General features: G+C 40.5%; 1 protein-coding gene across 1 annotated transcript in view; it reads left to right on the top strand.

The window, feature by feature from the left end:
• Positions 1 to 13,783, top strand: part of TTLL11 (tubulin tyrosine ligase like 11) — a 235,594-nt gene that overhangs the window by 46,831 nt on the left and 174,980 nt on the right. Inside the window, exons 2-3 of the mRNA XM_087419160.1 lie at positions 5,003 to 5,099; positions 11,570 to 11,703. Of these exons, the coding sequence (XP_087275286.1) occupies positions 5,003 to 5,099; positions 11,570 to 11,703 (231 nt within the window). The remainder of the gene's footprint in view (positions 1 to 5,002; positions 5,100 to 11,569; positions 11,704 to 13,783) is intronic.

Here is a 13,783-nt window from a genome sequence, read left to right on the forward strand (position 1 = left end):
CTTCAGCATTCATCCATGTAGTAGTAGGCGTCAAAATTTCACTCCTCCTAAGGCTGAGTAGTATTACAGTGTATGTATATGCCAGATTTTGTTTATCCGTTGATGGACAGTTGATGGACACTTGGGCTATTTCCACCTTTTGCGTATTGTGAATAGTGGTGCTATGAATGTTTGTGTACCAATATCTGTTCAAGTCTCTGATTCCAATTCTTTTGGATGTATACCCAGCAGTGGGATTGCTGGATCATGTGGTAGTTTTGTTTTCCACAGCGGCTTTCTACATTCCCAGTGCACAAGGGTTCCGATTTATCTACATCCTTGTCAACGCTTACTTCCTTTTTGTTATTATTTTTTATGACAGTCATCCTAATGGGTGTGAAGTGGTATCTCATTGTAGTTTTGATTTGCATTTTCCTAATTATTAGTGATACTGAGCATCTTTTCATGTGCTTATTAGCCATTTGTATATCTTCTTTGGAGACATGTCTATTCAAGTCATTTGCCCATTTTTTAATTCGTTTTTTTGTTGTTGTTGTTATTGTTGAGTTGTAGTAGTTTTTAAATATATTCTGAATATTAATCTCTCACCAGATATACGAATTTCAAATATTTCCTCCCATTCTGTGGGTTTCCCTTTCATTCTGTTGACAAGTGTCCTTTGATGCAAAAAAATTGTAATTTGATGAAGTTCAATTTATTTATTTTTCTTTTGTTGCCTGTGCTTTTGATGTCATATCCAAAAAATCATTGCCAAATCAAATGTCATGAAGCTTATTCCCTATATTTTCTTCTAAGAGTTTTTATAGATTTAGCTCTTATGATTAGGTCTTTGACCCATTTTGAGTTAATTTTTGTGTATGGTGTAGGGTAAGAGTCCAACTTCATTCTTTTTGCATGTGGCTATCCAGTTTTCCCAACACCAATTATTGAAAAGACTGTCCTTTCCTTTCCCCGTTGAATAGTCTTGTCATCCTTGTTGAAAATCATTTGACCATATTTGCAAGGGTTTATTTCTGAGTTCTTTATCCTATTCCACTGGTCTATATGTCTGTCTTTACCAGTACCATACTGGTTTTTGTTAATTTATTTTTATAATTTTTTTCCTTTTTTTTTTTTGTGAGGAAGATTAGCTTGGAGCTAACATCCGATGCCAATCCTCCTCTTTTTGCTGAGGAAGACTGGCCCTGGGCTAACATCCGTGCCCATCTTCCTCTACTTTATATGGGACGCCACCACAGCATGGCTTGACAAGCAGTGCGTTGGTTCGTGCCCAGATCCGAACCTGCGATCCCTGGGCCACTGAAGCAGAGTGCGCACACTTAACTGCTATGCCACCGGGCTGGCCCCTATAATGTTTTATTTAGAGCTGTTTTAGTTTCACAGCAAAATTGAGCAGAAGGAACAGAGATTCCCCATATATACACTGCCCCTGCATATGCACAGCCTCCCCACTATCAAAATCCCATGCCAGAATGGTACATTTGTCACAATTGATGAACCTATATTGAAGTGTCATTGCCACCCAAAGTCCATCCTTTATATTAGGGTTCATTCTTGGTAGTGTACATTCTGTGGATTTGGACAAATGTATAATGACATGTATCCACCACTGTAATATCATACAGAGTATTTTCACTGCCCTAAAAATGCTCTGTGGTCCACCTATTCATCCCTCCCTCCCCCCAAACTCCTGGCAACTACTGATCTTTTTACTGTCTCTGTAGTTTTACCTTTTCCAGAATGTCATATGGTTGGAATCATACAATATGTAGCCTTTTCAAATGGGCTTCTTTCACTTAGAAATAAGCATTTAAGATCCTTCCATGTCTTTTCATGACTTGCTAGCTTATTTCTTTTTAGCACTGAATAATATTCCATTGTCTGGAAGTACCAGAGTTTATTTATCCATTCACCTACTGAAGGACATCTTGGTTGCTTCCAAGTTTTGGCAATTATGAATAAAGCTGCTATAAACTTCGTGTGCAGGTTTATTGTGGACAGAAATTTTCAACTCATTTGGGTAAATACCAAGGAGCACAATTGCTGGATCATGTGGTAAGAGGATGTTTAGTTTTGTAAGAAACTGCCAAATTGTCTTCCAAAATGGCTGTACCATTTTGCATTCCTACCAGCAATGAATGAGAGTTCCTGTTGCTCCACATCCTTGCCAGCATTTGGTGTTGTTAGAGTTTTGGATTTTGGCCATTCTAATAGGTGTGTAGTGGTATCTCATTGTTGTTTTACACACTGTTTTGATTACTGTTGCTTTGTTGTAAGTTTTGGCATCAGGAAGTGTGATACCTCCAACACTGTTCTTCCTTTTCAAGATTGTTTTGGCTATTTGGGATTCCTTGAGATTCCATATGAATTTTAGGGTGGATTTTTCTATTTCTGAAAAAAAAAGGTCATTGGGGTTCTAGTAGGGATTGCATTGAATCTGTAGATTGCTTTGGGTAGTACCGACATCTTAACAGGATAAAGTCTTCTAATCCATGAACATGGGATGTCTTTCTACTTATTGAGTGTCTTCTTTCATTTCTTTCAGCAACATTGTATAGTTATCAGTGTACAAGTCTTTTGCCTCCTTTGTTAATTTCTAAAGATTTAATGTTTTTGATGCTATTATAAATGAAATTGTTTTCTTAATTTCCTTTTTGGACATTTCATGGTTTGTATATAGAAAAACAACTGATTTTCGCATATTGATTTTGTATCCTGCAACTGCTGAATTCGTTTATTATTTCTAACAGTTTGTGTATGTATGTGCAATCGTTAGGGTTTTCTACATATAAGATCACGTCATCTGCAAGGAGAGATCATTTTACTTCTTCATTTCCAATTTGAGTGCCTCCTATTTTTTTTTTCTTGCCTGTTGCTCTGGCTAGAACTTCCAATACCATGTTGACTAGAAGTGATGGAAGTGGGCATCCTTGTCTCATTCCTAATCTTAGAGCAAAGATTTCAGTCTTTCACCATTTAGTATGATGTTAGCTATTTAAGCAGTTTTTTTTAAAGATTTTAAAAAGAGGTGAGATTATAAAGTCCTGGGACCTATTTAAAATTGTGTTTCTCTGTGTTCTCAGTGCCTGGCACATAGTAATTATTGAATGAATAGATTTTTTTAAAAATAAAAGGAAGTTTCTCAAAACTGTGTGAGCTAAAGTCTCTTCCGAATGAAGGGTTGATTTGGGATTCACTAAGTGGCAAGGATTGAAGGGCAACCGTAAGGATGATAAGAAGTCATTGATTGTCCACTGACATGGAGCAGGTGTTGGTCCTATTGTGGGCAGCAAAGCCACTTGGGTCTTAATAAACTTGGCCTGGATAGTCTGCTTTGTAGAGAAATCTCTTTGGTTAAGTTATTTTTCCCTTCTCTATATTAGCACTTAACAGCTGAAAGAAAATAACATATGTTGTATCTCTTTGTATTTATGACTGCTGAATTAATAACTTCAGTTCTTTGGATACAAAGAAAATGAGTGAAATACTATAAATTATAGATGGCAGTTGCTAATGCTTGTAGAGTGTGTAACATATGCCACACTTTGGCACAGCTTTGAAATCATGTGAATGATTTAAAGGGCTTAAGTCTGTTTGCCTGCATTTTAATTCGGAATAGCTGGAAAGATTCGATTCACCACCAATTCATTAGTAATGCTGTGTTCTTCCATTGGAACTTAGCCCTCTTAACTTGCAGTAGATAAAAATTCCAATTAACTACAGTCTTAGAATGGGAAAATCAAATGATTTTATTTAATATGTTGGCATTTCTGTTCATTTGGACTTTTAACAAGCAGGTTCTAAATATGAACTAACATGTCCTTACTTTTTTCTTTTAACAAGGGTCATCTGAGTTACAGATTTAAAAAATATCTTCTGTAAATGCAGAACTTCTTGGTAACTTTGAGACGCAGCAGGCTGTAGTGGAAAGAACAGGCCCTTTTGTCTCAGTGAGGGATTTTCTGGTTGGAAATAATTGAAACACTATAGCTTGTGCAAAGAGGGGATGTGTCTTCAGGATACGAGGCTGTCTTACAAGATCCAAAGACAGGAGGGACAATCAGGCTCAGGAGGGTCTGGGCCTAAGACCTGGAAGCCCTAGGAACTTAGGTCAATCAGTCTATGTCTCCAGGGCCACGTGGTCTCATCTCCACTTTTCTCTCTGCACCTGTTCCTTTCTTCTCTCTCAACAGACTGGCTGCCTTTGCTTCTCTGTGCACACAGCCAAGCACAGCTGCCCAGCTCTGGCTTTTTATCGCTTCCAGATCAAGGGCCAGCAGAGGCTGCCTGGCATCTCTGATTTCCAAATTTCTGGAAGAGAGAATCTGGTTATCTTATCTTAAGTAAGATGACCACTCCTGGTTTGTTCCTTTATTCATTCGAAAAGTCTCTATTGAATGCTGGGAACTCTTTTAGGCGTTGGGGATCCATCCTGCCCTTGTGGATTTTGTGTATGTAGGTGTGGGTGTGTGGATGTGTCTGTGAGAACGAGAGAGAGAGACACTGTGAAAGCTCATTCTTTTGGGACTGGGTTGAGTGTTGCAATTTTCAGAGAAAGTATGGGCTTGGAATTCAGATAGCCCCGGATTCAAATCCTGATTCTTCCCATTTTCGACTCTATGTGACATCAGGCTTATTAGATTACCTCCCTCAGCTCCCATTTTCTCATAAGTAAAGTGGAAATAATCCTTTCTAGGGTAGTTATGAGAGTTAAAATGAAAGGTGTCTGTAAAGTCACTAGTATAGTACCTGCCGCATAGAATCAGAGCTCTGCCCCTCGCTAGTAGTTGTTAGTCAGTAGTGGGTAAGCAGGTTACCTAGCCTGTCTGAATCTGTTTCTTCACCTATAAAATGGGAAAGAATGTCAGCTACCTCACATGCTTATTATGAGGATTAAATCACGTGATGTGTGCCGGTGCAGGGAATTTGTACATAGTAGACATTGTGGTAGCTGCTCCTCTTATTCTTGTTATTAATCACATTTTTTTTCTCTTTCTTCTAGTTCCCATTTGGCCGACGCTTGCCTTGTGACATCTACTGGCATGGAGTTTCGTTTCATGACAATGACATATTCTCTGGTCAAGTGAACAAGTTTCCAGGTATCCGCTGTTACTGTTGGCATTTAAAAATGTTTCTAGGGCTGAGTCTCGGGGTACACTCTTCTACAAAAATATGACAATGTTTTGAGATGAAACTCGAGGACACTTAATTGGGACTTGCTGCCTGCACTCCGCCCACAGTACCATTACCTCGGGAAGGAAGTTAACGCAGAGGTAATGAGGACTTAACCCACCAAGGGTTTAAAGATTGGAGGTTCAAAAACATAAAAAGACAGGCTCTCCTGGTCTGATTTTACTGGTGGAAGAACATGGTTTTCACCTTTTGGATTATCAATATAACAAGGAGCTGTTGTGAGGGGACCATATTCTCAAAATGCAAAAAATAGAATGTTGCACTCAAATAATTTGCAGGAAGCAGAAGGACTAAAATTCTAAGAATATATCACAGAAATGGAGTTAGCAGCTTCCGTTTTCTTTAAGTATCATATTTGGAGGTACCATTTTTCAGACCGAATACACCAGTCTCCATACTGGGAACAATAGGCCACAGACAGCCTCTGGTTTTACCTGAGGACATCATCCCAGTGAGACTTACCCTGCAAGGTGACTCTTAGTGTCAGAAAAGTGTCACAGCCAACATTTTAAGATACCCCCCTCCCTCCACTCTCGGCCTCCCCATATACTTTCTCATTGCATTTTTAATCTCTACCACCCTCTTCTGCTACGATTGCTTTTCTTTTTTTGGCGAGGAAGATTGGCCCTAAACTGACATCCATTGCCAATCTTCCTCTTTTTGCTGAGGAAGATTAGCCCTGGTCCAACATCTGTGCCCATCTTCCTCTATTTTATATGTGGGATGCTGCCATGGCATGGCCTGATGAGCAGTGCACAGGTCCACATGTGGGATCCAGGCCCACAAACCCCGAGCGGCCCAAAGGGAGCATGTGAACCAAACCACTATGCCACCAGGCCGGCCCCAACTATTCATTATTTTTAAGGGCTAAGTGAAGTGGGTGGTTAAGGTTAGTGGGAGTGCTTAGGAAGAGGAGAACATTTGGTTAAGCTGGGTATGATCATAGCCAAAGGGTCTTCCACTTATTTTCAGAAATTTTAACATATTGCGCAAACCATATTATAGTACAATAATAAATAATTTTTAAAAAGAACATCATCCTGAATCCCATCCCTCATTTAACAAACCACATTGTGAATATTTCTATATTTCCTCCCAAACGTTAACCATGTATATGTATCATTTTTACATAGTGGCAGTCAGAGTGTAGTTGCCTGAATATAAGGTATTTTCTCTTAGTGTTATATCATTTATGCTTATCTTAAAAAAGAGAATCAATTTACTATTTTTCTTTGGCATTCCATGCCACGTCTTTAAGACACACCTCTCAGAAAACCCAGTATCCATACATTATACACTGGCTACTTGTGCCATGTCCACTAAGGGGTTTTCCACTAGCATGCAGACTACCATAGGCCTCACTTGGCTCAGATTCACTGAGAAGGATATGGGGCAGGAGACACAGCTTGCCAGCCAACCAAGGCCAGGCATTTCTCCCCAGTGGCATCTTTGCAAGGGTTCCAGAGCTAGTCTCTGGCCCCTCAAGTGAGAGCTCAGCTACAAGGAGACGAGATCCACGTTGGTGGCTGTGGATCTGTCTTGGTTTACACACCACATAGGAGCCAATATCTCATGCAACTCCTCTATAACATAGCTTCTATAACATAGTCCTGCCAGGGCCACGCTAAGTTACGAGAATCACCATGCTCAGAAAAGCCTAGAGCTGTGGTCTCCTACCAAGTGTTTATGCAATTTGCCAATCCGGGATCATTTTATCCATATGCCTTGTTGTCTAGTAACACAGCTAAATTTCCACCTTTATTGGTTTCCAGGGGAACAGAGCTAGAAAATTAATCCAATGTCAAATTTGTCCTCAGGGGAGGAGAGAGAGTTTTGTTAGAAGACAAGAACGGTTCTTGTAGCCGGGGTTCTTGCACATGGTTTAATGGGATAGCTAGTATTTTCTCTGTCTTGCTGCTCAGAAAAGCTGACTTTTTCATGCCACTAAAAGGACTTCTTGGGATATTGGGAGAACAAAATTTGGAAGAGAACAACTCTTTGAATGAAGACAGAGTTCCTAAGACAGGAATCAGCAAATGTGGCTTCATTTACATGTTCCCCTTCTGTTCATGCCTCATCTAACGGCTGAGAGTAGAAAAGAAGCAGTAATCATGGCTCTACGTTTGGAACACAAATTAGAAATACAGAAAAAAATACCCCCAAAGGGCTAGTTTCATTAAAGGTAATATAAAAGTATTCGTTCCAAAGGAGCAAGTTTGCCCTGTCTCATATTCTACATGCCAGTGATTAGAACATACAATTTTCCAATTTACTAACAGCAATTAATTAACTCTAATGACAGAGCAGGCCCTGGAACCTCTAGGCGGAGGAACGGTGCTGCCACCCCTTCTGCTCTGTGAAAGACAGCAGTCCTTAGCAAGGGGTGATCACAGAACAGTCCGTCCTTTGGGTCCAGTTTATGTCCAAGCTTATCTTTCTCTTCTGTCTCTCATATATCCCATTATCCTAAAAATGCATTTTGTATGCTTTGTATATTACTTCAAGTAAGTCCTAGTGGATGTGCCAGGCAAGTCTAAACACTTCACATGCTGAATAAACTGAAAACTTTTGGATACACATATGGAAGTAATTTATTTTGTTTGTGTCAGCACATTAGATTTTTGCCACTTTTCTGTGGGCAATTTCCTTCAAGATATGTTATTATATCTTAACTGATGAATTAAGACTTTCTATAAAAATTATATGATTTGGATATGTCTCTGCTTTAAGAAAGTCCAGAACTGTCAATTCTCAGCGTACAAGCAACAGTCTTTTGCTGAGTTTCAGGGTCTGAGATGTAGGGCAGCACATGGCACGTGGTGCCTGAGGGCCCACCAATGAGGAGGGGACGTTCTGTAGAGAGGGAGAGGGCTCTAGTGGGGAATCTCGGGGGGCAGCCATCTGTCAAGTACTGATGTGGGCTGGGGATACAAAGACAAGGAGGAAGGCACGTAAAGAGAGAAGTAAAATACAAAATAAGTGCAATGTCAGAGGAAGCTTGGGATGCTGTGGGAGTTTGGAGCAAGGGCACGTGACCTAATTCAGATTTGCTTGGGTGGAAGGCAGGGTGAGAGATCCCGGAGAAGTGGATTGACGTGTGAACTGAGCCTCCGGGGACGGATGGGCCTGACTCTCATGCAAAACGAGGGAGCAGAGTTGGTGCAGAGACGTAGAATGCTTAAAGCTAACCATTCAGTGAAGGGCAAGAGGCCCATGATGGTTAGCAAGGGTCAAGTATGAAAAGGACAATGGAGAGGTGATAGGCAGGGAACAAAGCACAGCATTGTTATATCCTGAAGGTTGTGGGTAGTCACTGAGAAATTTTTAAGCCAGAGAGTGACTAGCACCAGCTTGCATTTTAGAAAGATCAGTCAGAGGGATGCATTGGAGGTGGGTGGAAAGGCTGAGAGAGGAAACAGATATAGAGCTAAGAGGCCGCTGCAGCATCCAGATGTACTAATCAGTGGGGATGGGAATAGAGGGAAGAGGATGGATCTGAAAGAATGTATTTGTTGTTTGGTGGTTGTAATGTGTTTTTGCCAAGAATTGTTGTTATAATGGTATTTGGATTGAATGTGCTCCCGAGGTAGCTAGATTTTGTTCCGTTTTTGTGTTGAGTAGGCCTTTGTGGCCAAGCCTGAGGATCAACCTGTTACGATCTTGGGTAACTCCAATGGGCCTTGAGACTCCGGTGTAGCAGACAGAAAAACCCAGGCCCAGAAGGAGTGGCAGGAGGCAAGGCTTTTTTCCACTCGATAGGGGAACTGACATAATAGGGACATCTAGGGGTAGACCTTATTAAGAAAGCCAGGTAGGCAGTCAGCCTCAGAAGACCCTGACAGAAGGTAGCAGTAGCCCAGTCACTGGTTTAGTCACAGGTGGGAGGACCCCAGCCCTTGCAGGATAGTGTTGGGGGGAACAGAGGAGGAACACTGGGGAGAACAAGGCAAAGGCGTTGCTAAGGCTGCCACTCAGGCACCACCAGCAAAAGACACCTTACCAAAATTGGGGGACAAAGCAATGGAGCCTCAGAAAAACAGCTAAAATCCTTCTTACCTAATTGGAGTACAAAGTTGGGGTCAAAGTTTTAGCAGGGAGGAGCTGATGAGTAGACCAAGAGATTCCACCTCAGGTCAGAATGGGGCCCAGAATCTACAGCAAGGGTCACAGGTAGGGGGCAGGTGCTGCAGCTGCTTCGAGAAGGGAGCAGAGTCTGGAGCCAGCAGGGCCTGGCAATGACCTCCCTTTTCACGTATTTACTTCGGGAACATGTGGTCTGCCTCAGCTAGAAACCCAGCTACTGAGAGAAGATGACACTCCCCACATCTGTCTCTGAGCCACCACCAGCACTAGGTGGGAACACAGCTCAGATATGGCAGAGGAAAAAGCTTTTGGTGGGAAATGGATTGAGGGAGGTCTACACTGGTGCCTTCCGGAGATAGGTATTCATGTAGACTTAGGGGTGAGCCGTCTAAAGCTTACCTGCCAGAAGTGTCTGGGAAAAGTATCCATTGGCTTGTAGAGATGCTTCTTAAGTTGGCTATTTTCAGTAGAGAGCTACCTGGAGACAGACACAACGTAAACTTGGAGGCAGATCTATTAGCTGGTGCGGGGACTGATGATCCACATTACAAAAGGAGCCATTGCATATTTAAAATGAATATTTACTCAATTTGCTGATTTTCACAAAACTTCTCTGGAACGTTCAGACTGCCCTCCTGAACTCACAGCACTTCTGGCTGTGTTGTGTGAGTCCGTCTGACCTGCCAAGGGGCTTCTGAAAGGGAACCTTCCCCTGTCACAATGCCATTAAAATGCAGACACACCACCACACTGTCTGGTCAGGAGGTGCAATCTATTTGGTGTAAGGTGCTGTATTACAGTTAGTTATGAACGTTTTTAGTTTAAAACTATAACTAAAATGTTAGTTAAATAAGTAAAAAGGTTCAAAAAAAGTTGAAATTTTTTTGTGTGTACTTTGTGTTAAGCTCCAATGTTTATAACTCAAAAATTCTAATTTCATGGGGGAATAAAAGAAAATAGCTATAATTTTCAGAATTCATACTTCTTTTGTGTGAAGCTCGGAACAGTGTCTTCAGTGAGTTTTAATTTCGAAGAGTCCACATTAGAGCACAGCTTATTAGTGCTTTTTAAGCTCCTTTAGTTCTCACTTAATCCTTCTCTCTATCCCTCTAAACAAGGACTAAGAACCTGGGCATTGACATCTTGAAGCTGCGATCTTTAGATTTATTGTTTTGTTTTTTTTTTTAATATGCTGAGGGAAGCGAGAAGTAGGTTATTAAAACCTTCATTCTCAAATGTTCACCCTTTGCTTCCTGAACATGGGAGTTTAGAGAAACCTCATTCATTCTAACTGTGTTCATTTGGAGCGTGTGATAATTCAACATGCCAAGCTGGCATGGAACTTTGTACTTTCTATTAAAAATAACTTTGTTCATCAAATTTCTAGTGTCGGTAATGGAATTGTGTAGCGTCTTTCAGGGCGAAGGCCATTTTTAGTCTTCATTTTTACAGTGGTATTTGCCTTAAGAAATAGCATGCTAAAATTTAAAATAATTTTTACCTATTTGCTTAAAATTTGCTAAGACATGTACTCAGTTTCTTCTCTTGTCAGAGCTACTAAAGATATTACAAGAAAAAAAATCCACCATCCTTTAATGTTTTATAAGTGAGACGTTTCAGTCCCTCTGGGCAAATTAATGAGATCTGATCAAAGTCAGCATCAGTACTGGTAACTGAAGAACTCCTACGGGTTCCATTTTTTCCCTTTAAACTATAAATTATCCTATGATATTCTTTCCACTTCCTGCCCTTATTTCAAGGAGACAGATTTTATGCTGAAAGGTGCGTATTTTTTTATTTTATACCTTTAATGCTCATGGGAGATTAAAACAAAGCAACTTAATAAGCTTCTCGTAGTGTAATCAGAGTCCACTAGATAATATTCTCTAGAGTATAAAATGGGAGGAATCTAAGAAGCATGTGTGGTGGCCCAAAATTAAAGAGGATATTAACTTTTAAGTGTAAGATACAAATGCTTGTTTTTATTCATTATCTAGAGGACTGACAAAGAATGGAATAATAGACTAGGTGGAAATTCATTCTATCAAATTGCTGCTTCATTTTTATAAGGAGAAAAAAAATAACTGTCTTTTACCTCAACTTTTTCATTAATTGGTGGGTCTTTCCAAACCACGAGTCACCACTATGGGGAACAACTCATAGTTTTTTTAATTCTGTCTGAAAAAGTGAATGTGGTGGGAGTGGGGGGCGGTAAAAGTCCCGAATAATGGCTTATATAGCTTATAGCTCGTGGCCACTGTTGTTAAAACCTCACAGCCTCTCTTCTCCCCAGGCATGACGGAGATGGTGCGTAAAATTACTCTGAGCAGAGCAGTGAGAATCATGCAGAATCTCTTTCCTGAGGAGTACAACTTCTACCCTCGCTCATGGATTCTGCCTGACGAGTTCCAGCTCTTTGTTGCTCAGGTAGATGGCACTCCGTCCCCATGACCCTTGAATTATATTATGGTTGAAACTGTGTCCTGGGTCCTGTGTGCTGGGAGCTGGGGCAGAGGGTCCCCAGGAAGATGAGACTGGTTAAGGAAGTGTCTTAACAATACACAGTAGGCAGCGATCGAGGCAGCCTGCAGGGTTGAACGAGCAGAGCGACAGGTAGGTAAACTGAAGAAGTGGGTCTTGACATAAAGAGACAGGCCTGGGGCTGATACTAGGAGCTGGATTGTGGAGTCGGTGTTTGGAGAGCCAGGGAGACAGAGCTGGAGCTGGTGGTCGAGTCCACAAGTGGACTGGACTGGGGCTGTTTGGGTGAATCCTCGAGGTTGTGGTGTCCCCAGCACCCTGTGGTATGACGTGTGGGAGGTCGGGCTTCGTTTCAAGGCCAGAGAGTCGGTCTGACAAACAGAGGGGGCAAACCTTTTAAGTGTCCTACTTTAAATTTGTTTCAGAATCAATTTTCAAGTCACCCATTCCATATCAAAGCAATATGTTTGAGCATGAAATACTTCGGAGCCTTCACCAACAATTGTGAAACAGAACCAGTAGGGAAGCTGACTTCAGAGTTGCCATTTGGTTAGTTTTTTAATGGTTTCCTTTAGGACCATTTCAAAGCCTTTGCCAACAGGTTCCACGGTCCATACCATACCTCTGAGGGTAACTGTGCAACAAATGTCTGTCTCCTTGTGATGAGGCTAACACCATTTGTTGGTCCCGCTATGTTCCAGGCATTGTGCTAGAAGCTTACCATTATTTCTTTTAATCCTCACAGCAATCTTGTGAAGTTGGTTGTATTATTATCCCCATTTTATGGATGAGGAAACTGAGGCTTTGAGAAATTAAGTGACTTGCTTGAAAATTAGGATTTAAACCTAGAACTTATTTCAACGCTTATGCTTTTTATAGTCTTTATTGCCTGCATGTTGTTTTGGTTTTAATATTAAATTATAAAACTTGTAATAAAATTATGATTTATTAAGCCCCCCAAAAGCTCGAAGTGGTAATTTTTAAAAGGAAGCTGTCTATGGGGTGGTGGTCACATAGGTCTATATATTTCTTAAAATTCATTGAATTATTAACTTAGAATGAGACATTTTATTGTATGCAAATTATAGTTCAATAAAGTTAATTTTAAAAATTAAAGTGAACCATCAGCTGTTTTCCATACTCACCTCCCAATTTCCACTTCTGTGGCTCTGCTCACGCTATTGTCCCTACGTGGAATACCTTTCCTTCCCATTTCTACAACTCTGTATCTAACTGTTCTGCAAGGCTGAATTTAAATGATACCAACTGTATCTTCAAAATCAGATAAGTGAGAGAGCATTTCCATCATCCCCCAAAGCTCCTCTGTGCCTTCTTGTGGTCAGTCCCCTCCACCCCCCAGCCCAGGCAACTGCTGATCTGCATTCTCATTATAGATTAGTTTTGTCCATTAAAGAAATTCATATAAATGGAATCATAAAGTGTATACTCTTTTGAGTCTTTTTATTTCCAGAATTATGTTTTTGAGATTCATCCATGTTTATTGTGTGTGTCAGTAGCTTGTATTTTTATTGGTGAGTAGTGTTCCATTGTATGAACATACCACAATTTGTTTATCTTTTCACCAATTGATGGGCATTTGGGTTATTTCTAGTTTGGGGATATTATAAATAAAGCTGCCATGACTATTCATGTCAAGTCCTTTTGTGGATATATGTTTTCATTTCTCTTGGGTAATACCTAGGAGTGGAATTTCTGGATTATATGTTATGTGTATGTTTATCCTTATAAGTTGCCAAATTGTTTTCCAAAGTGGTTCCACTTTCCACTCTCACCAGCAGTATGTGAGAGTTCTCTTTGTTCTACATCATTCCCAATACTTGGTTGTGTTAGTCTTTTGAATTTTAGACATTCTAGTAGATGTGTAGTTGTATCTTTTTATGGTTTAATTTACACCTCCCTGATGACTGGACGTTGGGCATCTTTTCATGTGCTTTTTGGTCATTTGAATATCTTCTTTGGTTAAATGTATATTCAAAATTTTTGCTGAATTTTATGAGTATTTTAA

The sequence above is a fragment of the Ceratotherium simum genome, chromosome 29, assembly GCF_057802395.1.
Source record: "Ceratotherium simum simum isolate JZ-2026a chromosome 29, ASM5780239v1, whole genome shotgun sequence".
Classification (NCBI taxonomy): domain Eukaryota; kingdom Metazoa; phylum Chordata; class Mammalia; order Perissodactyla; family Rhinocerotidae; genus Ceratotherium; species Ceratotherium simum.